Source organism: Lineus longissimus, chromosome 13 (genome assembly GCF_910592395.1).
Source record: "Lineus longissimus chromosome 13, tnLinLong1.2, whole genome shotgun sequence".
Classification (NCBI taxonomy): Eukaryota; Metazoa; Nemertea; class Pilidiophora; order Heteronemertea; family Lineidae; genus Lineus; species Lineus longissimus.
In genome coordinates, this window is record NC_088320.1 from 16,289,907 (window position 1) to 16,317,469 (window position 27,563).

The window sequence follows — 27,563 nt, forward strand, 5'->3', positions numbered from 1 at the left end:
CAGATAGTCGGAAAGAGCAAACTATTTAATACTGTTGGCATCAGACAAATGGTGAAAACGAATAATGATGGTAGGCAACTAATATGCAGATGGTGGACAAGAATACCGATGGCAGGCAACAGGAAAAAATGTCGGCAAACTGCAGATGGTCGGTAACAATACAAATGGTTTGAGAGAGTAAAGATCGGCAACATGACATAATTTGATGGAAAGAGGGTCGGCAACAGTACAGATGGTGGGGAAGAGGAAATATGGTAGGCAACAGGACAGCTGGTGAACACGAGTACAAATGGAGAGTAAGAGTACAGATGGTGGAGAAGAGGAAATATGGTAGGCAACAGGACAGCTGGTGAACACGAGTACAGATGGAGAGTAAGAGTACAGATGGTGGAGAAGAGGAAATATGGTAGACAAAGGGACAGCTGGTGAACACGAGTACAGATGGAGAGTAAGAGTACAGATGGTGGAGAAGAGGAAATATGGTAGACAAAGGGACAGCTGGTGAACACGAGTACAGATGGAGAGTAACAGTACAGATGGTGGAGAAGAGGAAATATGGTAGGCAAAGGGACAGCTGGTGAACACGAGTACAGTTGGAGAGTAACAGTACAGATGGTGGAGAAGAGGAAATATGGTAGGCAAAGGGACAGCTGGTGAACACGAGTACAGTTGGAGAGTAACAGTACAGATGGTGGAGAAGAGGAAATATGGTCGGCAAAGGGACAGCTGGTGAACACGAGTACAGTTGGAGAGTAACAGTACAGATGGTGGAGAAGAGGAAATATGGTAGGCAAAGGGACAGCTGGTGAACACGAGTACAGATGGAGAGTAGGATGCAGATGGTGGACAGCAACACATACAGGGTGGTACACATAGAGCAGATGGTAGGCAGCGAAGCAGATAGTGGGCAATCCCAGACTGTCGGCAACCAGTGCATATAGCTAGTACCAATTTAAAGCATGTGGAATGCAACAATGCATACGGTGAGCATAAAGCATGTAGGCAACAGCTGTAGAGGTAATCTAGCGGATTCTACAAATTATCACGGCATTCTCCCTCAAGGTACCATTAGCATTAACCTCAACGTTAATTAACATCGTGTCTATTGTTTTTGTTCAACTAGCGCTTTTCCAATAGGCAAGTTTGCAAGTGTTACGAAGAGCTCCAAATTACAGAGTACCATATATTTCGGTCCTAAAACAAGGATTTTCTTTGAATGACCCGGGTATGATGATCGGGACATTGTTTCCAAAGCAGCTAATTCGATGACAACATTTATTATTGTAAGACATGTTTTGTTTGTGACCAACCCTTTATAAACCGACTGCATTAATTTGCAGAGATATAAAACTTCATGATTAAGCCAGTTAATTATATTGGCTAGCACTGTGTGTTTGACCTTAGAATGTCATGGGGGAAATTCCCCTTTGCCAAAATAGTACATGATTTTACTTGGTTGGCAGAAGAGGTTGTAATTTACGCCATACACATAATACGATACCATTCGTAACGATCACAATTCCAACTAAAAATAAGTAATTGCTTTAAAGATAAGGCCGGTTAAAGTTCGGATCTTTTATCCACCCAATATTATTGACGATTTCGTTCATACGATTCCACCTAAAACTACGCATCAATGATGACCTTCGATGTAAAACTAAAATGAATTTGCACATGACATGAAAATACTGACATTCGTTCGTTATCATTCATACGGACTGCAAAACCTGCCTTTTATCATATACGTTCAAGGCAGAAATGGCTTCCATGGCACGTATATATACTGCATCGATGAACACTAATGTACGCGGCATTTATGTCTGAAAATTTCCGTAAATGTGGCGATTTACTCAAGATCTTCGAGTTTGCTGTAAGGTAACCTTGTTTAATATTACTAAAGTTAATACATTACCATTTTGAGCCGATTAAAATTGTTCAAGGGCCAAAACTAAACTCGCTTAAAACCATCGTTTGCACCAACAAACTTGATCACACAGCAGTTTTCCATACGCTACCGATATAGTGCGCATAAAACCCCTCAAAATCACTTTGTTTAAAGCGGAAGGTTTTCGTATGTGAAGATGCCTGTGGCGGGAGATAGAGAGATACAAGAGCAGTAAAAATAAGAAAGACTGCCACACTGTGAGTGTGTGGCGGTCTTAAATAGGAACTCATCAGAAATACACACTGTAGATTAGACTGTCGAGATAGATTGAAACCCAAAGCTCTTCTACACCGAATATGCGACAAGACCACAATTGATTTTCCAAGCCATTTCCAGTTATTTCAAATGCCCGCCACCAAATACTGCGTGGGGTTGTGAAACTGAAATTCGGATATGATATACGGGTGAGTCTCGGGAGTAACTGGTGCGATTTAAACTGGTAGTTGACCACGGAATTTTTTTTTAAATTGACAAATTTGACACAAGTGGACATTTTTACCTATTTCGGCCATTTTCACTCCAAATTTGAATCACCCCGATGGCCAGGTTGTCAAAATTCAAAATTAATTTTTTACCAAACAATTTATTTATATCTGCAGACTTGCCACAGCAAATATTTTTTCAATACCTCTCCAAATATGTACTTGAGAGTTAAAAACATGCACTCGTCTAATTGATAGGCCTGGACCCTCCAACCTATGAATATTCATTAGTGGTCTTGTCTCATATCTCTGACCAGACTATATGGGGCTACCATGATATGCTGTTTTTAGCCCGAGCTGAAGTCAGCTGATTGATATATGGTTGCCCTGATAATTCTCAGTACCAGCAGAGACTTTCAAATTAATTTGAAAGGCTCTGGTACATTACCAGCGCACGTGGTTGCCCTTGCCGCCATCTCTCTGGTAATAGACTCAGCTCTAAACGTCTTTAAGTGTGTCAGTTGGACACGAAAGTGGGTTATCTGTAATTCATCCTTATGACATTCTCGGTATTGATCACACATATAACGACATGTGATAAACATGCTGGTCTTTAACTACTAAACAATGAGTCATATGGCCAACCAAATAACAACGTACAGCAACCAAGGAGACCAATAGAATTAAAAAGGACCATTGGCATTATAAAGGGCAATACGTATAAACCGATGTTTGGCTGCCCAGTCACCTTCTTTCTACATATATAAATAGTTTCCATCAACAAATTGCACAAAAAAGAAAAATTAAAAATCGGACTGAATTATCGCGCTTTTCCGATGTTGACTCCGTTTTGACCAGAGATAGCTCTCCACGCATCGTCTCTTTCCACGTGAAACAATGCACTAGTAAGGCATTTCCTGGAGCTAGGATCTACCCCTTGACGGAGAGGGGTGACGTGAACTCGGATCTCGGCAAGCATCCACGTAGCAGGAAAGGTATTTCCCGCCAGGACTTGCGCATACTGAAAATAACGAATAACGCGTTCATTCTACTCATCTAAAAGTTGAAAAATATGGAAATGCATCAAACACGTTCAGAAAAATAGTTTACTAATGAACCAGAAGAAGAACAAAATACTGCAATAAGAAGCCGACTTTTACTTTAAGTTAACGGATTATCAGTTTCTTGCAGTAGAGTGTCAGACCATTTGGCCTCCAGCTAAAGCTCGTGCAAGTCATTGCGCAGTTTCAAATTATTTATGTCGTCAAAAGACATTATCCGAGAGCTGATCGACTCTTATTTAACAAACAGGCTACAAATGATTTGAATGTGCTGTTGGGTCGAGTACGCTTACCTGACCAAATTCTTACGTTTTTCCAGCGTTGGGGATTAGAATCATCATTGGATTACGAATGGGAGCACTGACCAGGAGCACAAGCATCAATGTACACGTAAATCGTGAACAGTTGGATTTATGTATAAATAAATGGATAAATGTATAAATGTATTACCAACATATAGAAACATGGTGCCTCTGAGTGAGATAAGTATTTTATTTTTCGTTTTAATTGGCAGTTTGGTTGGAAATGACTTTTTTATATATTTTGCCATGATTTGCCTTTATTTCCATAGAAACCAATGTGAAATGTCATTTCCTATAGCATATCAAAAGGAGGCGTTTAAAATATGCTTATCTCACTCAGAGGGACATTGTTTCTATTATGTTGGTAATACATCTATAGGGTCTAAATCCAACCGTTCATGATTTACGTGTACGTTGATGTTTGTGCACCTGTACTGAGCTCCTATTTGTGGTCCAATAATGAAGTCATTAACAAAAATTCTAACTCCTCTATCTCTTACACCCACCACTGGAAAAACTTAAGAATTTAGTTTTTATGGTCAGGTAGGCTTCCCTCAACACATTCAAATCATTTGTAGCTTGCATGTTAGATAAAAGTCGCTCAGCTCCCGAACAACAATGACATATATGCTAAAATCTCACAATTGATGCATACATTTGTGCTAGAAAACCACATTTTGAAGGAGGGAACATTAAGCTATTTGTCAAGGTTCTGCAAGGAAGCAGTTAGCCGACATCTAAAATCGAAAACTTGGCGGAATGTGCTGCAACAATCTACAGTCCAAATCACTATTGTGAGCCTTGGCCGCCATTGTAAGTCGCGCGAAATTTTCATTACGTTTCTCTGCTCTGATGATTTTTCCGTAAGGACCCCCCGTTTTAGCCCTTTTGGTGGGTCCATTTTATCAATATTGGCCTGATTACCCTTGGGATGAGCGGTTCAGTTTGTGTATCTCGGGAATATTTCCTCCCCGCTAAAGAAATAAAAGATGAAATATTGTGCAGCGTCGCTTTTGGGAACGAAACAATTCGCCAACAAATATATCTCTATCACAAATTTTGAAATTTTTCCAGGTAAAATTAAATTCGTGTTTATTTAGACACAAATCTCTTAGTGTATGGGGACTGTTTGATATGTCCCCTATATAACATAATATCAGCAATAATAAAGCAAAAGTTTTTAAAAAGGTGTGTTTGAGTGGTGTAATTAGGTTAAGTGCTAATTGCGCTGGGTATACAAATACAGTCCTACCAGGAAGTAAATGTTCACCGTTTTTTAAAAACATCGCAGAGATAAAATAAGATATTTGAAAGCGGTTTGAAGCAGGGTATGGTATATCAAGTTGGTCATGTATCAGTTGTATTTGGATGCACCTAATTCCATACCTTCATCATGTAATAGACATTTCAAAAGAGGCGCAAAAATCACCTTTTTTTATTTCATGTGCCTTTTCAAAAAATCACATCAGCCCATGAACTGTGCTTTATGACCATCATATTTTGGAACTTGCAATTCCATAGAATGTGTTCAATAGTGACAAATGCCCATTTTTGCTTAGGATTTTATGTTATGATTTTAATATCTTCCAATACCTCTGATAAAGGCCCCCATGTATGAGTTCATACTATACAGTGAAATTAACTCACATCAGCTGGTTAGTGTTCAATGGGTTTCTAAGTAAGTAAACACCGCCCACTTTTGTGTGCCCATCCAAAATTTTAAACCGTTTGAATCATTGGCATGTTAGGTTTGTTTGGGAATCAGTTGCAACAGAGGAATGTAGGTAATAAAGGCACTGGAAAAAAGGCACTGGAAAAAAAGTACGGAAAAAATAGCACTAGGTAAAAAAGGCACTGGAAAAAAGGCACTAGGAAAAAAAGGCACTAGGTAAAAAAGGCACTAGGAAAAAAAGGCACTAGGTAAAAAAGGCACTAGGAAAAAAGGCACTAGGTAAAAAAGGCACTAGGAAAAAAAGGCACTAGGTAAAAAAGGCACTGGAAAAAAGGCACTAGGTAAAAAAGGCACTAGGAAAAAAAGGCACTAGGTAAAAAAGGCACTAGGTAAAAAGGCACTGGAAAAAAAGGCACTAGGTAAAAAAGGCACTGGAAAAAAAGGCAATGGAAAAAATGGCACTACAAAAAATGTATGGGAAATCTCTGAGAAATCTCTACTACATAGATAAATGAAACGGCCAGGGGCCATTGTGCTCACCGTATAGATATTTGGTGCTTTGGAATTCATCCAGGTTAAGAAACATTGTACATGTATAGTACATAGGTCAAACCAAAGTCGGTATGACATGTGATGTATCGTTGCTTGGAGTAAGTACCATAAGAATATCATCAAAAACGAGTCACTAATAAACGAGATATTGCACTTTTTACCTAGTTTAGTTTTGGCCTCCTGGTGGCCGAGTTTAGTACCAGATCAGATCGAAATTCGGTGTCCGAGGTTACATGACGAATGGAGTCATTGACGTAGGGAGTCATGTGTACCAAATTTCAAGTTCATAACTTTAGTGGTTAAGAAACATGCAATTTACGCCATTTGACCTCTGTGACCTTGAAAAGCAGGTCAAATCAAAAACTCATATGATATGTGATGTATCCTTGCTAGGAGAACCTACCATAAAAATGTTATTGAAAACGAATCACTAATAAGCGAGATATCACACTTTCTAGGTTTTCACTTTTGGCCCCCTGGTGGCCAAGTTGAGAACAAGACCGGACTGAAATTCAGGGTCAGAGGCCAGCTGACCTAGGGGGTCCTTTGTACAAAGTCTCAAGTTCATAGCCTTAGGGGTTAACAAACGTGCCACAGTTACGCTCAAATGCCCAATTTACGCCATTTGACCTCTGTGACCTTGACAAGTACGTCGAATCAAAAACCCATATCATATGTGATGTATCCTTGCTAAGAGTATCTACCATAAAACTTTTACCAAAAACTAATCAGTAATAAGCGAGATATGGCACTATTCAATTTTTTGGTTTTGGCCCCCTGGTGGCCAAGTTAAGTATCGGACCGGACTGAAAATCAGTGTCACAGGTCATCTGACCAAGGGGGTCATGTGTACCAAGTTTAAAGTTCATAGCTTTAGTGGTTAAGAAACGTGCCATAGTTACACACAAACGGCCAATTCACACCATTTGACCTCTGTGACCTTGAAAATAAGGTCAAATCAAAAACCCATAGGATATGGGATGTATCCTTGCTCTAAGTACCTACCATAAAAATAAAATTGAAAACAAGTCATTATTAAGCGAGATATTGCACTTTTTACTACTTTTTTTAGTTTTGGCCCCTGGTGGCCAAGTCGAGAATCAGATCAGACCGAAATTCGTGGTCAGAGGTTATATGATGTAGGGAGTCATGTGTACCAAATTTCAAGTTCACAGCTTTATTGGTAAAGAAACGTGCCACAGTTACGCTCAAATGGCCAATTTACACCATTTGACCTCTGTGACCTTGAAAAGTAGGTCAAATTGAAAACCCGTAAGATATGTGATGTATTCTTCCTAAGAGTACCTACCATTTTATCGAAAACAAGTCACTTATAAGCGAGATATCACACTTTTTAGATTTCCACTTTGGCCCCCTGGTGGCAAAGTTGAGAATCAGATCAAACTGAAATTCAGCAGCAGAGGCTATGTGATATAGGGGGTTATATGTACCAAGTTTCAAGTTCATAGCTTTAGTGGTTAAGAAACGTGCCATAGTTTACACTCTAACGGCCAATTTACGCCACATGACCTCTGTGACCTTGAAAAGTAGATCAAATTAAAAACCCGTACAATATAAGATGTATATTTGCTATGAGTACCTACAACAAAAGTTTCATCGAAAACAAGTCACTAATAAGCGAGATATCACACTTTTTAGATATCGACTTTTGGCCCCCTGTTTGCTAAGTTGAGAATCAGATCGGACCGAAATTCAGTGTCAGAGGTCACCTGACCTAGGGGGTGCTGTGTACAAAGTTTCAAGTTCGTAGCCCTAGCGGTTAAGAAACGTGCCACTGTTTCTGAAACAGGATACGACGGACGACGACGACGACGACAACGACGACGCCACCGCCGCCGCCGACGGACACAGCGCTATCGTATAGACTCCCCTTACGGTCAGCCAAAAATAAAAATAAAAATTTCTATATGCATTTCTATGTGTAGTTTTTTTCTACATCAACAGAATACTGGGTGGTCCAAAAAAACGAAACAGCCTATTTTCAGTACCCTCCGACCAGAAAAACTAGCTGGGATAGGCAGGGAATCCTTATAAAAAATAATACAAAGATCATCCGATTCGGTCCAGTAGTTTAATCAAGTTAGATTCAGGGTTCCCTCACCAATAACCTATTTCTACAAGATACAATAGTTTCACAAGAGTGGCTATTGACATCTAGCAAAACATTCTTGATGAGTCTCATTGCAGTTTTATTGGTGAGAAAGACTTGGAAGCACATTACACATAGTACATTACACATATAGAAATGCACGGGGGGGCACCCCAAATTCAAATTCAAATTCAAATTGTTTATTACTCCTTATAAAAGGACATTTACATTGGATTTTTATGAATAAACATAGAAGACGATTAAAAGAACAAAACATGAATAATGAACATTTTACAAAAGCTACCAAAAAAAATAATTATAAGCAGATTAGACCCATTACTCATACATTAAATTGCAAAATTTTGCTACCTTCTTAATTACTTCCCCTTCAGATGACATCAAATAAATGAAAATATCTTTTTGTGATAAACTTGACAAATTTGGATATAGTCAATAACAGTATTTAAGTTATGAATTTTTTCCAAATGAATTTTTAACCTAGAGATTTCCTGGTGCCTTTTTTTCCAGTGCCTTTTTGACCTAGTATAGCGATTTCCTAGTGCCTTTTTTCCAGTGCCTTTTTTCCCTAGTGCCTTTTTTACCCAGTGCCTTGTTTTCCTAGTGCCTTTTTTTCCGTACCTTTTTTTCCAGTGCCTTTTTTTCCAGTGCCTTTATTACCGTCTACCGTCTAATGTAGGTAATAAAGGCACTGGAAAAAAGGCACTGGAAAAAAGGCACTGGAAAAAAAGGTACGGAAAAAAGGCACTAGGTACAAAAGGCACTGGAAAAAAGGCACGAGGAAAAAAGGCACTAGGTAAAAAAGGCACTGGAAAAAAGGCACCAGGAAAAAAGGCACTAGGTAAAAAAGGCACTGGAAAAAAAGGCAATGGAAAAAAATGGCACCAAAAAAAATGTATGGGAAATCACTGAGAAATCTCTACTACATAGATAAAAAATAAAAATAAAAATTTCTATGTGCATTTCTATGTGTAGTTTTTTTCTACATCAACAGAATACTGGGTGGTCCAAAAAAACGAAACAGCCTATTTTCAGTACCCTCCGACCAGAAAAACTAGCTTGGATAGGCAGGGAATCCTTATAAAAAATAATACAAAGATCATCCGATTTGGTCCAGTAGTTTAATCAAGTTAGATTCAGGGTTCCCTCACCAATAACCTATTTCTACAAGATACAATAGTTTCACAAGAGTGGCTATTGACATCTAGCAAAACATTCTTGATGAGTCTCATTGCAGTTTTATTGGTGAGAAAGACTTGGAAGCACATTACACATAGTACATTACACATATAGAAATGCACGGTGGGGGGGCACCCCAAATGAATTTTTAACCTAGAGATTTCCTGGTGCCTTTTTTCCAGTGCCTTTTTTACCTAGTGCCTTTTTTAACCAGTGCCTTTTTTTCCAGTGCCTTTATTACCGTCTACCGCATGTAATAGAGAGGGTAATTCAATAGAGAGGGCTGCTAGCCTCCTTGCTGTTGTTGAGGAATTAGGCTCATGCTCGGTCGGGAACAATGGACGATCTTTAGGGAAGATATAACAAAATCCGAATCGGGATCAATGGCTCTTGAAACATAATCTACGCGAACCAGAGAGATAAGTGCGTCACTTGTGCGTCATGCGTATCTCGACGCGCAACTAGCGCGTCCGTTGCCCGTCACTGACGCGAAGCAGGGCGGATATCACTTATGACTTGGACTGTAATAATCGGGACTTGCAAACTAGACAATGTACAGTCATCTTGACCCTCAATGTTTTGAGATTGCTAAACCCCCCCCCCCCCCCCCCCCCCCCCCCTTGACATTTCCGCGTCAGAGGCTGTAGCCTAGGCAAGTAGCCTCGACTCGGCAACTGCAGGAGAATCCGGCAGCCTGCAACCTTGGGCCCATTCAGCGGATTCTAAAAATGCACTACACTTGCATTAGTTGGACTTTTGCCAAAACAGGCAACGAGGTTGAACACCTGCGATCGGCGTTGACTTTTGAATTTTGATACATTTCTCCTGGCTCTATTTTACTGAATGGTTTCAGTACAACACCAAACCCCCCCCCCCCCCGGACAATTGCCTCCCGGAAAATTGCCCCACTTTAAGATTGGCCCAAGTAAAATCCCCCCCCCCGCCCCAGTAAAATTTACCGTAAAATCTTCCCCAACAGTATTGCATCTAGAAACACTTCATGAGTTCATCCGTTAATTAATTACACATTTCACGGTAGTGAAAGATCACTTTCCCCAAAATGATTCAAGGAATCTTTGAGTTTCATCGAATCCATCATTCAGTGGTTAAAGATCCCTTGTAGTCATAGCAACAGACAATTACGAAAAATGGATACGACTGGTCGAAAGCTTCTCTTAGATGGGTTTGCACAGGACTGAGGAGAAAACACCATTGTAAAAAAAGAGTTAAGCTCCAAAGGGATCTTTTTCAAAAGGGGCAATAGCATTCCGCGAAATTTCTATTTATAGCTCACAAGGTCATTTGCATAAGATATTGATGACGTTTTAGTCACGTGACAGTCGGACATCGACACTTATTTCTACGCATTTGAGCTTATTTCAAAGTCAATTATCTTTGACCCTGCATTGTTTTTAGCATGAATGACACCATAGAGTCAGAGAGAGAAATATTCAGAACAATTATGTAGTATTTCCAACACTCGGACATGTGCCAGATTGAATCTAACTGCCCTAGTTAGAAAGCCTGAATCCATTACAAAACCGCATGTTTGTCCGACATTGCCTGTAACTCAGCGATGGGGAAATAGAGGGCAGCAGCTGCAGTGACGTCATCTTCGCGGAATGCTATTAAACAGGGGTTAATTGACGGGGGGGGGGGGGCCTGAACCAATCTGAGCAACTGCGCACAAAATCTCTCTGGCTGTCAGTTAGTCACTTCCTTGTTATAATTTGTGAATGCTTCTGAAGACACTCTACCTTTATTCTCTCAATTATCCGGGAGTCTTCCTGCACAGCATCCGATATAGCAACCAGCACGTTCTCGTAGCCATTGTTTTTGAGAATGATTTCAGCCGGATGAACATAAAATTCCTCCAGATAGAGAAACAACAAAATCGTACCCACGAAGATATTCATCGTATCAAATCTCATGCAACGAATTACATCAATAGCTGAATATAGCTATCCTGTGATTATAGATATCTAGTCTGTCACACGCAGACAGACATTGCATCCTTACTGTATCCAGCGCAATATTACGCTTAACGCAATGAATGGGGGAAAACCCAGTAAAGGGGGAAGTGGGAAAGTGGGAAAATACAGTAAGCCAACCTGATAGGCTCATACTCATACATATCGCACCAATCATTTTAAACTTAGGACCTCTCTCATAATCGGTTGAGATAATGTGCAATTGGTTATCCTTTCTATGTTTCTAAACAATTCATCTCTTGCATACCCACAATTTCCGACGTCATTGTCAACCCCACCTGAATTTCCTCGAAATGGTCTCGCACAGTGGCCATTGAGTTGGCGATCTCTAGTCATGTACTCAATAGCATTCCGCGAAGATGACGTCACTGCACCTGCTGCCCTTTATTTCCCCATCGCTGAATTACAGGCAATGTCGGACAAACATGCGGTTTCGTAATGGATTCAGGCTTTCTAACTAGGGCAGTCAGATTCAATCTGACACATGTCCGAGTGTTGGAAATACTACATAATTGTTCTGAATATTTCTCTCTCTGACTCTATGGTATCATTCATGCTAAAAACAATGCAGGGTCAAAGATAATTGACTTTGAAATAAGCTCAAATACGTAGAAATAAGTGTTGATGTCCGACTGTCACGTGACTAAAACGTCATCAATATCTTATGCAAATGACCTTGTGAGCTATAAATAGTAACTTCGCGGGATGCTAGTATCAGAAGCGGTGCGAGACTGTCACTCTGAACTGTTATCTTTATAGAAACTGCGCAACACTGGAAAGATGGTTAACTAGAGGCCAAGAGGTCTCACACTCTGTTGCAAGAGTTTGACAATCCTAAAGCTTAAATGTTAATGGCATACCTGGTGCATTAAGCACTACTTTTGGTGACCTTATGACTTAAAGGAAAGTATACAGTTTTTTAAATGTTTGTTTATATCACACCGCGGGCAGTGAACTGTAACCTTCATGATCTAGTGATTGGGCTTACCATTAGATAAGATAGTCGTGTGTGGTATCAACGTTTGGCTCATGGTGAATAGGCTTAAAGGAAACCTGTAGCGAAACGCTTATAAAAATGTGGGGTTTTGAACGGCCCGGTTAAAACCTAAGGCGGGAATAAGCTTCCATTAATAAAAGTCAGCAGTTTCGAGATCCCCTGTTAGTTGATTATGTCAGCGGGCCATCTAGGTAACATGGCATAACGTTGCATAACATTACCGACTCCAGTCAATGAACAGCATAAGAGGTAATCACCAATTTAGTTATATTTACTACGTTCAGCTGGTCTTAATAATTACTTGTGTAGCTGCTGATTCTCTCTAAGCTGACCCATTTTCGTGACCCACTGACCTACTTATACCTGTAAGGCTAAGGTAATCTTGTTTGGAATCAAACTTTTAAACTTAGGATTAGTAGATTTGAACTGATGAGTGTAAAACCTTAGGAGGTGACTACTTGGCAAGCCCGGCTTACCAAACAGCGACTTTTTTGTCCTGAATGGAGAGCCGAACTCATTAATATTTATAAATGCCCAAGGGCTCATTAATATTCATAAGTTAGTAATGCGCTGGAGAGGCTCAAGTAAGTGAGGCTGGAAAGGGAGAAGGGAAAAAATGGCGGAGCCCTCGCCACCTTTGCCGATTTCGTCAGTAGAAAAGTTGCGCGTGGGGGCTTCGTATGGCTCTTTTGAAGATTTGGAGAAAGCTCTTGATGAATATCAAGAGACAAGCTTCACTGTTTTCATTTCGCTTCAGAGGAATTTGGTTATTCTAAAGGAAAAACCGCAGTAACAGACCATTTTCAGATCAATACGCCATTATGCATATTCATGAGTAGGCGTGGTTTATTCATCGGCTTGCCAAACAGGAAAGAAATTTTGCTCTGTTTGGCAAGCCCGGCTGGCCGAACAGGGTGGCTTTTTAGTGCTGATGGGCAAGCGGCTCTCCAAACAGGACAAAAAAAGATGCCTGTTCGGCGAGTGGCTTGCCAAATAGACCCGGCCTTAACTTTAACTTATGATTATTTTATAACTTGCTTTCATGACCGACTCACCCATTCTAATAACGTTTGAGCTAAAATGGTGGGGTTTGGTATCAACCCTTAGCTGGTGAAGAGCAGGTTTTAACTGACCCACTTTCTCACACTGTCGACTTACATGAGGCCAGTAAAAGTGAACCCATGGCCTTTTTCATTGTAAACAATGGATGCAGGCGAAGCATAATTTTAGATGGCCTATTCCAGGAATTCTGATCTAATGGCCTAATTACTATCATCAACCCAAACACAGATCGTGTATTTTTACTCTGATTAGCCCAAATAAAATTCATTTATCTGTGAAGCCAAGAACTTCCACTTTTTAGTCGTTTCATAATATTTTACATTCTTGTTGTCGCCTGAAAACATTGTTGACATGAAAGTTTGTCGAATTTCAAAAGTAGTAAAAAATGTGATATCTGATTATTTCAATGAGGGGCTTCATTCACGGAGCAGTAAGAGGGATACAGACTGTACAAAATAGTTGTGAATATGAGAGGCCTGGTATTGGTATGAGCATTACTCAGTTCCAGAACGACCAAGATTTTCCCCACTTTTATACTGGCTTAGAGCACATTGATGTCTTCAATGATGTACAGTAGAACCTCTCTATTAAGGACACCTTCGGGACTGGCAAGTGTTGTCCTTAATAGAGAGGTGTCTTGATATGAGAGATAAAATTGAATAGAAACTACCAATTTGGGACCAAAACTAGTGTCCTTAATAGAGAGGTTGTCCTTAATAGAGAGGTGTCCGCTAAGGGAGGTTCCATTGTACATGTATTTTTCTCCTTCGGGGAAGCTGTTCATGATATGTCGTACATAAATGGAAACAAACCCAGCCTCAATGCTAAGGATCAGTTGTTCTTAACACTCATATAGTTACGCCAGCATAAGTGTAATTTTGAGTTGAGTCGCTTGTTCAAGATCAATTTTGTGAAACTGATGTTTACACTATTTTCGTAACCTGGGTTCGCTGCATTTCCTTACAGTGGCATGAGGTATCACTTCGGCCATCAAGTGCTTTAGTGAAATTTTATGCACTAACTGGATTTAGATCGAAGTATCCAACCACTGGGGCAATGTTTGATGGAGCATGTCCTGTGAAAAAGCCCATTGCCCCTGCAGCGGCGGGCAGAAAATGCATGCTGCATACCGTCTGCAGACTATGAAGAAGCTAAATCCGCAGTAGTTCGCGTACGCTCAGGAAAATCTAATGAATATTAAATGAGGTCTAAAAATAGTTTTAGGAATACCATTATTATGACGCCAGCGATGGAATTTCCTGGTTGGACTTAGGAAATTTATGATGAAATGACTACGACTGTGGACTTGGGGGGAGGGGCCGTCCCTTCCCTTACTTTGTTACTTCGAGATTTTTTCCAAATGTACTGGAAGACCCCCAACGGCAGACGAATTTGGAGTTTGTTCTCGAAGTTGTGTTCCGGCGGAGCATCAGGAGGAGAAGATGAACCACCGGCTGGTGACCTCTTGACTCGAACTTCATGGTGACGGCCCGGTTCTTTGATAGGGTCAGGCCAGCCGAAAAGCCCAACACTTTCAGTTTTGCTGGTGTTGCCGCAAAACATCGCAGCACAACGCCACCCGACAACCCTTTTCTTCTTCTTCTCCATAATCTTCAGTTCTTATCGTGTATATATTGTGTAAGGACAGGATGGAATGTCAATGGTCAATGGCAGTTGTAAATACACGAAGGAGATTTTGGTTTCGCGGGAATATAAACCACCGCGACCGCGAAAATGTTCATGTTGTGACGTCATCAACGAAAACGTCGTCGGCGTAGTGCGATTTCAACGGCATCGAAGCGAGCCGTCCGGGCGGGATTAAAACCATCAATTTCTAGAAAATGTGCATTTCGATTCGAAAACCTTACCGATTTATGAGAAAGTGGCGTAGTCATTTGTCAAAAACAGCTAAAACATTATATGGTGAAATTTGACACGAGTTACCCTTTAACGGCACAATTCAACCTCACTACGTAACCCCACCCTCACCCCTCAACACTTTAGAAACCAGGACAACCCCACTATTGGACAACATCCTACCCAGCACAAACAACTACCTTGACAACCAGGGCAACGCCAGTGCTCCATACCATACTCGACCCCACCTCCAAACCAAAGCCAATGAAGACAAATCCCCCCCCCCCCACCTATCAATACATATACCGTGATTGCCTCAAACATCAAAAGAAGACATAGTCACAACCCCTCAGACCAATCAACTCATATCACCCAGATTGTCCCAATCATCAAAATCAAGACAACATCACAACCCCGAGACATATCATTTCATTTCATCAAAATTGCTCCAACCCCACAGTAAGCCAACACCCTAAAACAACCCGCGCCTCGGGGATTATGCTAGTAGATATAATGTTAGTTGTCGTTCGATGGCATTCGACGTTGTTCAATCGATCGAGATAGCTAATAGGGGGGGCGACTAAAAGTTGCCTTACATTTCTAATGGTCATGACATCATGTCCTGCCCGTGGCGTTTTTTTGTGTCGATTTCACAGCTTAGGTTTAGAATGACAGGCAAAAAGGCCCTAGAGACAATCAACAATGAAGGGGAGTGGGCCGTTCAATGTGCATTGTGCTGCTGGCGATCATGCAATGAGATAATGAACCGGTATCAGACCGGTGTGTCTAGAGTAGGCCCCCTATGTACTTTTCCATGTTATGAAGTGAATCGGGGAGCGCCCGAATGAGCCACGGTGGCGGATGACGTCAGTTGCTGCTGGTTAAGCTGATACAAATACACCACGTACATTCGTCATCTTTTCCTAACCTGGCTCCGAAAAATGGTGAAGTCGGAAAGAAATTACGTAATTTGCAAGGCGCAGCCTTCAAAATCTCGGCAAAACAACACTGCCTTCACTGCCCTCAGTAACACTGTTGACATGCTATAAACTTTCCGAAGTATAGTGTGCGAATGAAGTAGAACGAATAAACCGATTGAACCCATTCCGAGAGTACGACGCTACGTCATTGCCAGTGTGTGTGCCTGGACTTAATGAATTACCTGTTGAGCTAGGAATTCCTGGGCTTCGCCTGACTGATCACCTGGCAATGCTTGAACGTGACAAAGGCAAGTTTGCCAGTTTGCAAATGTGCTCAGCGAAGTAAGATAAGCATCCTGCCTATAACCGAAAACAGTCTCAGCCGTGCGGTATTAAGCCCTGGTTTGTTCTTTCTTCAGACGCTTGGAGTGTTAATATGTCTATAGAGTTGTTATTTCTCCGAAACTTGACCAGTACGGCTAGAAAATCTTGTCAACTTCATTGTTCTAACTGTCACCCTCACATGTCTGAAGGATTTATGAATTTATTTTTATTTGCTCTCTGCTGTAGTAGAAATAGATAGCCAGTGTCAACAACGACTTGCATTATCGTTTATCGACTCAGATTTCTTATTTCTGCCGACTTATTTGTAGTACGGTATTCCTGGTTTCCGTGGAATCCTTTAAGACCTCTTATTGCAGAGCTCTTCCTTGTACCCAGGCATGCTGTAACTGCTAGCTAGCAAGGATACATCACATATCACACGGAGTTCTTAACTGGACACATAGGGAGGCAGGACTTTCATCTTTGGGAGGAAAACATTTTCCATTTTTTCAAAAACATTTTTCCCGAAATTATTACCTATATCATGAGACATTTTCTGTACTCCTCGTTATCAAGTTGGTTGAAAAATGTCCCTTTGTTACACCACATTACATCAGTTTTGGAAACAAATTATCTTTCGAGGGGTGGGGCATGTCCTCTTGAAGAAAATCTGGGATTTGACTTCTCCGACTTGGAAAAGTAGGTCAAATCAGAATTCCGAGCGATATGTGATGTATCATTCCTGACGCGTCTGAGGACCCACATGAACCATAAAAAGATATCCAGAAGTATTAAGGTAGCAGGAAGGGTTGGGCGTTTGTGGTTTCTGAGTCTGAGGGGGTTGGTGTCTGTTGACTGTGCTTTAAGAGAGACTAGGCATGGCGCCAGTCTCTCTTAAAGCACAGTCAACAGGCATTTGGTCTCAGTATTTGGGTTTTGATTGCCATGACTGTACCCCTGTAAAAGTCAGAGGAGGAGAAGTTTGGAATGATGAAAGCATTGAAGAAGAAGAAATGTTATTATTGAGGAAAGCAAAATTTATTATGAGACGAGAAGGCAGTGTCCTGACTTGATTATTTAAAAAAAATGGCAGTCTGAACACATTAAAAGGTGGAACATGGCATTTTATCGACTTTGAAGTGTTCCGCAGTTAAAGGGAGACTATAGGCAGCAGCTAGGTAGGCAAGATAAAGTCATACAAATTTGCCAATAGGGGTCAGTCATATCTCTAGGCATGGCGCCAGTCTCTCTTAAAGCACAGTCAAGAGGCATTTGGTCTTAGTATTTGGGTAAGTACAGAATCAAGGCAGCTCAGAGAGCAATGATTGAACGATGCTGTGGACAAGTCCAAGGATACTGCATCAGTCACGACCAACTTCTCATCAGAAAGCGTCACCACCAGCATATTCAATGTTCAGTTCCAACCTGTACCAGTCCAATGCACGCCTGTCATGGTCAGCAGTGGTCAGCTTAGCGCGATATGGAACATTCTTCCGAAACTCAAGCGAGGGAAGTCTGCTCATTAGCCTATCTCGGGCACTGCTCCTTCTTGTCAAACATCGTAGTGAAATCGTGGTACAGTGGGGCGTCCTCGAGGATTGCAGCTGGTCGGACAGACGTGAGGTGGAATGTGGGCGGCTGCACTTCTTCGTTGATGTGCGATGGCAGATAGCACAGTTGTTGCGTTGCATGACAGCTGAAAGTGAATGTGATATCATAGAACTGAGGCGTTTGCAATGAGGCTATAGGTGAAGTAGAAGCAAGGAGTGAAATGGGCCATCTTCCAGTGACTAATATACAGAGTAAGGGCACTGGGTGTTGTTAGATTCAGCATTGAATGTATTCCTCGTACAAGCGTGAATAGTGTGGACATACAGTGAGAGGTGAGAGGCCCCTATTGACTACTTCTTGTAACTTTATCTTGGATATTATATTAGTATTGAACTTCTAGCCATGGAATATGAAGAAATTGAAGTTGTAGGCATGGAATATGAAAAATGATTCAACAGTGAAAGACATTATTCCATGAGGCTTTGCCGTGATCGCAAAGGACGCGACGCGATTGGTTCACATGCTAATGAGATATGATAATGATAATTACCTCTATAATGCTACTTGGATAGCGACTGTGTTGTTGATTGCAACAGTGGTCTATGTCAATGTGTGCCTGTAATGTCAATGAAGTATGATGAGGTGATGACGATAGTGCAATTATTAAATATTGGCAAGAGATCACACTACAACATAGGTCTTGTTTTTGACAGATGACTGTGCGACATTCCCATTGGGTCTTGTTAGAGTCAGCGCTGCATGTATTCCTTGTACAAGCTTGAATAGTTGTGACGACTTTTGGGAGACGGGGGAAACACAAGTGAAATAGACCAAAACAAGTGATTTTGGGGCTTTGGTTTAGACGCATGCCCCACATGCGCCATGCGGGATTATACGGTTCATGTGAACTTGTTGACATCTACAAGACTACATGATCTAGTGCTGTTATTGGTCATGGTACATGGTAGGCCTAATCATCATGGCTATATGTTTCAGGAAAAGCTCGGAGTAAAATGAACTGCCGATGAATAATGATGTTGTTCATGTTTACCATGTTTACCATGTTTACTAGTACATAGCCATAGGGTATGCACTGGCCAGTGCACTTTCTGCACGTCGTCATGGTCATGTACGTGATACCTTGCATATTTTGTTTTTTGAATGCGCATGCTTTTTGGGCAAAATCACTTGTACCAACACTAATGAATAATGTCTTCTTATCCCTATGACTCCATACACAGTGAGGGCATTGTCCCATTCCCATCAAATGGTAACTTATTGTACCGTATTAGGGTGGAAGTTGGGGAGCAGATACCTACCGCTGCACGCCTGTCATAATCAGCAGTGATGAGCTTAGCGCGATATGGAACATTCTTCAGAAACTCAAGCGAGGGAAGTCTGCTCATTAGCATATCTCGCGCACTGCTCCTTCTTGTCAAACATCGTAGTGAAATCGTAATGGAAAACGTCTGGCTTTGCGCCAGACGTTGAGACTAATAAGTGAAGAACTAATAGGTAAAGAACTTCTACTTGCGCGAGACTGCTCTGATAAAATTATCATTGCAGAGACTACGGTGACGTACACTTATATTTTTTACAATCGAAAATGCCCTCAAAAGACGACATGCAATGATTATTTTATTGATATTTCCTACTATATACCTTCCAATTATCACTTTATACAAATAGATCGGCGTTAGGTCGCATGCTTTTCTTTCCTGGTGACACTATAAAGCAAAATAGTTGCAACCCCGTAAATGCGCTATAAGTCCAATAATAAGTGACGGTGACCCGTTATAAATGTTTCGCCAGCTTCGCTTTTTTGCCGCTACGCGGCGCGTTGGGCCCTTGCGTCGAGTCGCTTATAAGCGACTTCAGGTTTTCACTGTTGGCCAGCTGGGTTGAGTTGCTCAGGATAACGTTAGCTTTAACGGGGGCGATAAGTCTTAACATTGAAATGTTAAAAGACGATGAAGACTGACGACGGACACTGCGGTATCATGAAGACTCCCCTCCGACGAGCCAAAAAGAGACTAACATCTCGTTTACCTTTGAGGAAAAAATCCACCCAGACTTATAAATCTATATCTGCTTGATATCCATTGTACTTAAGCCCATTCAACGAGCTTCTGAACGTCCAATGGATGCCAAAGCACAAGAAGAAACACGTATCACCAAGACAACCTATCACGGAGCGGCCCGGTATAACGCCAACACCATCCAACCCTTCCCGGGCCGCTACGTAGCGCCCCGGGACAAAGCTATCTCCAAACAATCTGTCCCGGGCCGCTACGTAGCGCCCCGGGACAATGCTATCTCCAAACAATCTGTCCCGGGCCGCTACGTAGCGCCCCGGGACAATGCTATCTCCAAACCGGGACCCGGGTCACTATCTAGGCCTATTTTACTGCTGGGGTAATTAGCGCTATCTATCAATGTGCACCGGGCCTAGAAATTATTTGTGATTACGACCATTGTCATGGAGTTTTATCTTATTTTGTACCGGGAGTCGACCTTATGGACTGTAAGAGCCGTGGTGATGGACTTTTGTTCCACTTTGACCGTGGGTCGCAGATCATTTGATAGGGGCAGTACCGGTATTGGTGTTGGTGGACATATGCCGAATCCCAGAAATAATAAATCCCAATCCATTTAATCGACTAAAGTATGAATTAAAGAAGAATGGTTAACACTCTGTATCTATTGGCAGATAGACGAGCAATTAGTTCTAATTTTGAGAATAAATTCATTATCCGTTGAACTTATCGGATTGCTTCTGCCTAGTGAAGTATTTTATTGAAACTCCGCACTAGGTATTCCCCGCAAACAAAATGTGTTAATCAGGCTAATTAAAAATAAATTGACGTGATCAATAAAATCAGCATAGTTTTGCCCTTCACAAAAATCGAAGTTGCTCAGTTTTCTTAGCAAGTATAACGATGAGAGAGGTATCACTTTGTTCGTATAGGTCTTGCCAACACTTGTTAGATGTTTAATTGCAATCAATACTTGGTTTAATGGATGTTCCGCTTGGCGCCTAATGCATATTGCAACTTGAATATGATCAGTCATGTCCAGGCATCATGCGGAAGTGATCAATGACTATTGGTTTCACGCCGATGAACTGTGTGCGAGAGAAAAGCATTCCATTTGAACTGATTGCTAATATTGGACATAGGTTATAGCGAGCTGGACACCGCACTTCGAAACCTGGAACTCTTGTCAAATGCAATAAATTGTTGTCCTCTCTAAATGACAACCTAAAAAGTGTAAAGGATCTATATTTCCCTTTATTCTTCCGTTCGAAAAATATTAATCCGTTGTTGACATGATCCCATGTCCCAGGACAGATTTTTCTCATATATAAATTCCGCTTGTAAAGCAGTCTGTAGTAACCTTCTTTGTAACGAAATACAACTACTGTCCTTTTCTTTATGAGATAAATCAAAATATTTGCATTCGACCACACTGCCTGATGAGGAGGACGGACCTGCCTTTTTTCAGCTTGGACGGGCGTTATCAAATTTGGATGAGTAAATGCAATATCTTGTTCGGAGCGATGGTCAATTTCAAAAAGAATTAGATCGTAATAAGGCTTGCGGCGTTCGGTTGTTTTGGTAAGATTTTGATTCCAAACTATCACATGGCTCATGTCATTTGACATCACTGGGCTGCATCTTAAACCAGTCATGGTGTAGTTCACAGTAACATGAGATACAAACCTTCCGCTATAACTGTATGAATCTACATGCAACTTACTGAGAGGGGAATGTAAACAGAACACAAGCAGATGTGCTTTAAAGCATAAAACATCAGTGACCCGTTTTTGTAGGTTAAAAAGATGTTTTTGTGTAGGAACTGAGCCTGGGTAATATGCAATAAAAAAGGATGGAGGATTCATCCATCCAAAAATGCCACCACATGAATATAAGAGAAAGAACTGTTGTTTTGGACAGTAAACAATACACAGTATATGTCTCGGAGTAGTTTTCTTCAGTCGAAACTTTCGTTGTAGCCGAAACGTAGCGAATCTATTCGGATCTGAGATGAGAAGAACGCGAAGTTTGGTAACTAGTGACCTTCAGCACCGTCAAAATGTACCTGTAGGTCTGTCTCATAACAGAACGTTAGGGACGGACGGGAACCAAAATCAACGTCCATGGACGCGTAGTAGGATTAATCTAATAGGCCTTCACATGTCACGTGGAGTACGTTTGCGTTCCAAGTTCTGAATGGAGGCCGGCCATGTAACAATGATCTTTGCACTGAATAATTGCATTCAATGGCAATAGACCGCCCATATGGGAAGGTTCATGTAATTTTCCTTTATTGTGCGTCTAGCCTTATCCCTGTGGTGACATGATTAGACACGCATTGAAAATGGTCAATAAAATATCATTCCTTTGTCCGAAATTGAATTGATTATTGATAACATTTAATTGCCATGGTTTGTGTTGGCCAGCAGTCGCTTGGCCTCACGCTACTTTCACCATGGAGAGAATTAGGATGTTTTTGTTCGCTGCTCCGCCGCCCATACCACCGCCACCAGTTTTGCTTACACCAGCATTTCATAATTTAGAAGTGCGTCCGCCTCCGTTGCCTCCAAGACTTGATGAAGTTCTCACCAATCAACCAAATAGTCCATACGGTGGTAACGACGTCTTTACCAGGATTAGAAACCACCAGATGGACTTTTGGTATCTATCAGGTGAGACAGTGGCCTCTTTCCAGCACCTCGTAGAGGACATTACGCCCCTTCTGGAAAACAGGCCAGGACGGTACCGAGATCATTTGCTATCGGTGGAGAACCGCTTACTACTTTTTTTCTATTGGATCAAGAAATATCCGGACATTGTTGCGATGAGTGCAATGTTTGATATCAGCAAGCAATCTGTTTGCAGGGAACTTTATTTTATGACAGATGTTTTGTGGACTTATTTTCAAGACGGTATAACATGGCCGACCGATGAAGAGTGGGAACAACTGCGGGGCAACTGGGATACTATTCCAGATGCTGTTGGGGCGATAGATGGAACGGTACACGCAATCGAGATCCCAAAGACTGAGGATCCCCACCTTATCATAGTCATAACTTGTTACTGTTACTCAGCCACAGTCCAACAATGAACCGCTTTCTTTTGCATAGTAACTACTTAGATAAAAAAAGACACTCAATTCGGTTAATACGAGCCAACCAGGCTTTTATCAATAATTGACCGCTTGTCTATAACAAGGCCTATTCGGTAACATCGGTAACATCGATTTCCCTTCATTGACAGTTAACCAACGCACGTTGTCAAAAAGCTATTGTATGTATAGGTGGGCGTTCCTAATGTGCTTTGGTGACCACCAATCAGAAGAAGGACCTTACGTATGTATTCATCACAGCAGCGCAGCCCTGGTGGTAATGCTCGTGTAACCAATAGCATCAAAGGTAACAAGCATGGTACGTTGAATTAGGTACTTCTTAGGTTCCCGTCTGTCCCGAACGTTCTATCATGAGACAGACCTAGTTGTCCGTATGGAAAATACGTACGTCGCATACGGATAAGTGGTACGTAAGTCAGACATAAAATGAGCTTGAGCTTCGATAACTCAGCCGTGCGCAATTTGTGAACAGCTCATTAGATAGGTAGCAATGAAAACGCCTCTGATTTCTCCAAAAAAACTTCACAAACGAAAGCATCTTCAACGAAAGCTACAATATTTCTCAAACCGGATAGTAACATGATAGAAGACTAAATTCAGCTGCAAATGCGAGTTAAATCGTTCAATATCATGCGTATTGCATCACGTATTGAATACAGTTCTATACTTATGCGGTACCACGTGTCTTCCAAAGTACACAAACTGATGACGTCGTACGCAAAATCGATAGGGACACGTTATACAGGCAGGAGATTCGACCGGCTGAACGTCTCTTATATCGCATATGGTTCCCCACTGGACTTTTGGGATGCTGCTCGCTTACACTTATATCCGTCAAAACCGGACTATTTGGTCATGACTTCAATGGTTATTTAGCCGTGTAATAATCTTCACGATTTTTAAACTTATAAATCGAATAGCATTGATATTGATAAGCTTTGTATGACGGGGGGAGGTACAGAGAATAGAAGAGCAGTCGGTGGTGGTTTCCGTGGATTCCCTTTCCGGCCCACTCGTCCAAATTACAACAAAACTAATATGACACGTGTGTGTGTATTGCAGGAGACGCTGACTGGGCCCTCGTCAGTACGTAGAGGAAAACAGGTGTTGAAAGTAATAACGTAAGTGTGATACCACAATTGGCGGCGCATAGTGTCAAGCAGGGGTATTTCCCTCCTGACTAGGTTAGTCCCACGTCCAAGTAAGTTAAGAGTATGTTCAAGGTAGGTTTATGGCCCTTGCACACTTGTGCCTCATGCGATGTAATTTTCCGATGCGAATGATGATATGATTTGACGCTGTGGATTCAAATACGAAAAGGTCTATTTGTCAGTAGGGTTTCCGAGGATATATGATAACACTTTGGTCATTACCTCTACCTACCCGCTCCATCCAGATGTCTGCTCCTTTTTTGTTTAATTTTGTACCTGTCGCATCCTCATGCTGTGATGAATGTATTGTGCAAGTGGTTTGTGCTTTGCACTCAACACTAAAGCCTACCACATGTCTTCCCGATGGTAGAAAAATAGAGCACTGCAGTAGAGATCTCGTCAGAGATACCTCCTTCTCGGTGGGATAGCCTTCCCAATGCACTCGCTCAAAGATTCTCAAAGAATTGACCATATGGAATGACAATATAGAATACATAGCCATGTGTATGTATAATACACTGCTGAGCAGTGGCGACACGTGATGAGCCATGGTCTAATGGAAGGGTTTTCATATGATTTATCTGATTATTTCAAAATTACTAAGGTTCAGAAAACCTCTAGATATTTCTTCACTTTTGACTCAGCAAAGTTACTTTAAAAAACTGACTTTGCGTTATTAAGTTGAGTATTGGACCAATATTGAAACATCTGGTTTCGATTTCCTTTAATGAACACAGTGAATGTATTACTCCTTCAGTATTAAAGTATTAAACATTTTTCCTATTTTGTTTCGCATCGAACATCGTAAAAAACGCGTTGTCCGTTATTTTAGCCCTCTCAACTTGATCCTGGCCTAGGAAACCTTTCGCAGCCGAGGTTGGACTTAAAGGACCATTGGTATCATTAAGACCAATATTACCAAGCTGTGGGCTGCCCAGTCACCTCTTATTCTACATAAAATTACATGTAGTTTCCATAAGAAATTGCACAAAACAATTAAGAAAAAAAAAATTAAAAATCTGACTAAATTATCACGCTATTCCGATGTTACTCCGATTTGACCCGAGTTAGCCTTCCGTGGGTCGATTATCTACTAGCACTTGTAATGCGCTGCCTGTAGTCATTGATCTAAACAGTACTGTGACGTCTTGTTGTAGATATATATTTTCCTTGTTGTTAAGCAAATCGAGGGGAGCCCAATCAACATTGGTGGCGGATGACATTACTTGCTGTTTTTCGAACACTTGAATATACACTGCGCGCATTCGACTTCTTTTCCTAACGCGGCCTCGAAAAAAAGAGAAAAAAAGAGAAATGGGAAAGAATGAGTAATTTGCAAGGCTTAAGCCACCCAAATCTCGGTTAAAAACACTGCCTTCACTGGCATGAAAAAAGAGTCTAATGGTAACATACTTTATCATTAAGGGTAGACAAGTGCACATTTTAAAGACAACATGGTGTAGACATAACAAAACGTGCCCCACATAACAAAGAACTGACCAATGGACTCTTCTCCTGGCATTGTATACTGTCGTTTGTCAACATTGATCCATATCCCACATGCATTTCCACACTCTTGTAATAATCCTATCAAAAAGGCCAAACTAACCTGACCGCCATATGATTTTTTTTTTATTTTCCTGTTCTATGTGCTCAGCGAAGTAAGATAACATCATGCCTATAACCGAATATACATTTAGCTGTAAAGTATCAAGCCCTGGTTTGTACTTTCTTCACACGCTCGAAGCTATTCATGGCATTGGTTTCTGCTATTCCAAGTTAGAGCTGCAGAGTTCGCTCGACATCCTGCCCACGGTGAGTGAGAAGTGTTGCATTTCCGTAGGTCTAGAGAGCAGCATATCATAGGCTTAAACATGTTAAAATAATTGAAAGAACCAATACCTGGATTGACCGACATCGATTGTACTGTACTCATAGTGAATTGCGATCAATACGATTATCACCGCCTATCTCTTTAAACACTGCACCGACAACGTTAATGAATGATACTACTCGTATATACAGGGTGTTAATAATAGTTCAGGCAGAAAGCATGTCCAGGCAGCATCCATGCCCAGGCACCATGCTAGTCAAGGCGCATGTCTAGACAACATGCACGTCCAGGCACCACGCATGTCCAGGCACCAATCATGTCCTATTACCATGCTTGTCAAGGCACCATGCAACTCCAGGTACCATGCATGTCCAGGCAGCATGCATGTCCAGGGACCATACATGTTCAGGTGCCACGTATGTGCAGGCATCAAGCATGTCCAAGCACCATGCTTGTCAAGGCACCATGTATGCCCAGGTACCATGCATGTCCAGGCGCAAAGCATGTCCAAGCAACATGTATGCCCTGGGACCATGCATGCCCAGGGTCATGCTTGTCAAGGCACCATGCATGTCCAGGCACCACGCATGTCAAGGCGCCATGCATGTCCAAGCACCATGTATGCCCAGGCACCATGCATGCCCAGAGGATATGCTTGTCAAAGCAACATGCATGTCCAGGCACCACGCATGTCAAGGCGCCATGCATGTCGAAGCAACATGTATGCCCTGGGACCATGCATGTTCGGTCAGCAAGTGGAGGTGATAAATGATTGTTTGTTTACGCCACATGAAGTATGACCAAAGTATTCCATCTGCTTCGAGTGCATATAATATATTTCAATAATAATAATAATGATAATAATATTTAGATGATTTATAGTGCCAGAATCCACTCAAGAGTGATCGGTGACACTTTACAAAAGAGAGACATATTAGGAGTGGTAGCGACCAAAGATATAGGATTTAAGATGCAATTTGAAGACTGAGATGCTGGCACATTCTCTCGCACTACGTGGAAGTTGATTCCAGAGCCTTGGGGCTGCAGTGGAGAAGGCTCGGTCGCCAAACGTTATCAACCTACTCCTTGGTCGCACCAATGGAGTTGTTGTTTCTCACACTATGCCAAGAAAAATCTTGTCAACTGCATGTCTCTAACTGACACCCTCACATGTGAGAAGGATTTATGATTGTTTTACTTTTTGTTCCCAGCTGTAGTGGAAATGAATATCCAGTGTCGACACCGATTTGCATCATCGTTGACTCAGATTCCTAACTTCTGCGGACCAATTTGTAGTATATCTTGGTTTCCATGGTATCTGATATTTCCCTTTATTGCATAGCCTTTCCGTGTCCAAGACATGCCAGAGACTGCTACGTTACCAGGATACATCACATATCACACGGAGTTCTTAACTGGATGCGGAGGGGGGCAGTTCTTTCATCTGAAGGGTGGGAAATATTCATT

General features: G+C 41.5%; 1 protein-coding gene across 2 annotated transcripts in view; it reads right to left on the reverse strand.

Annotated features, from left to right (window-relative positions):
* The window catches only part of LOC135497774 (calcium-activated chloride channel regulator 1-like), a 30,087-nt gene extending 18,859 nt beyond the window's left edge, over positions 1-11,228 (reverse strand). For both annotated transcript variants that reach the window (XM_064787659.1, XM_064787658.1), the window contains exon 1: positions 11,019-11,228. In XM_064787659.1, coding sequence (XP_064643729.1) covers positions 11,019-11,192 — 174 coding nt within the window. In that variant the 5' untranslated portion in view covers positions 11,193-11,228. The remainder of the gene's footprint in view (positions 1-11,018) is intronic.
* Positions 11,229-27,563: the final 16,335 nt, after the last annotated feature.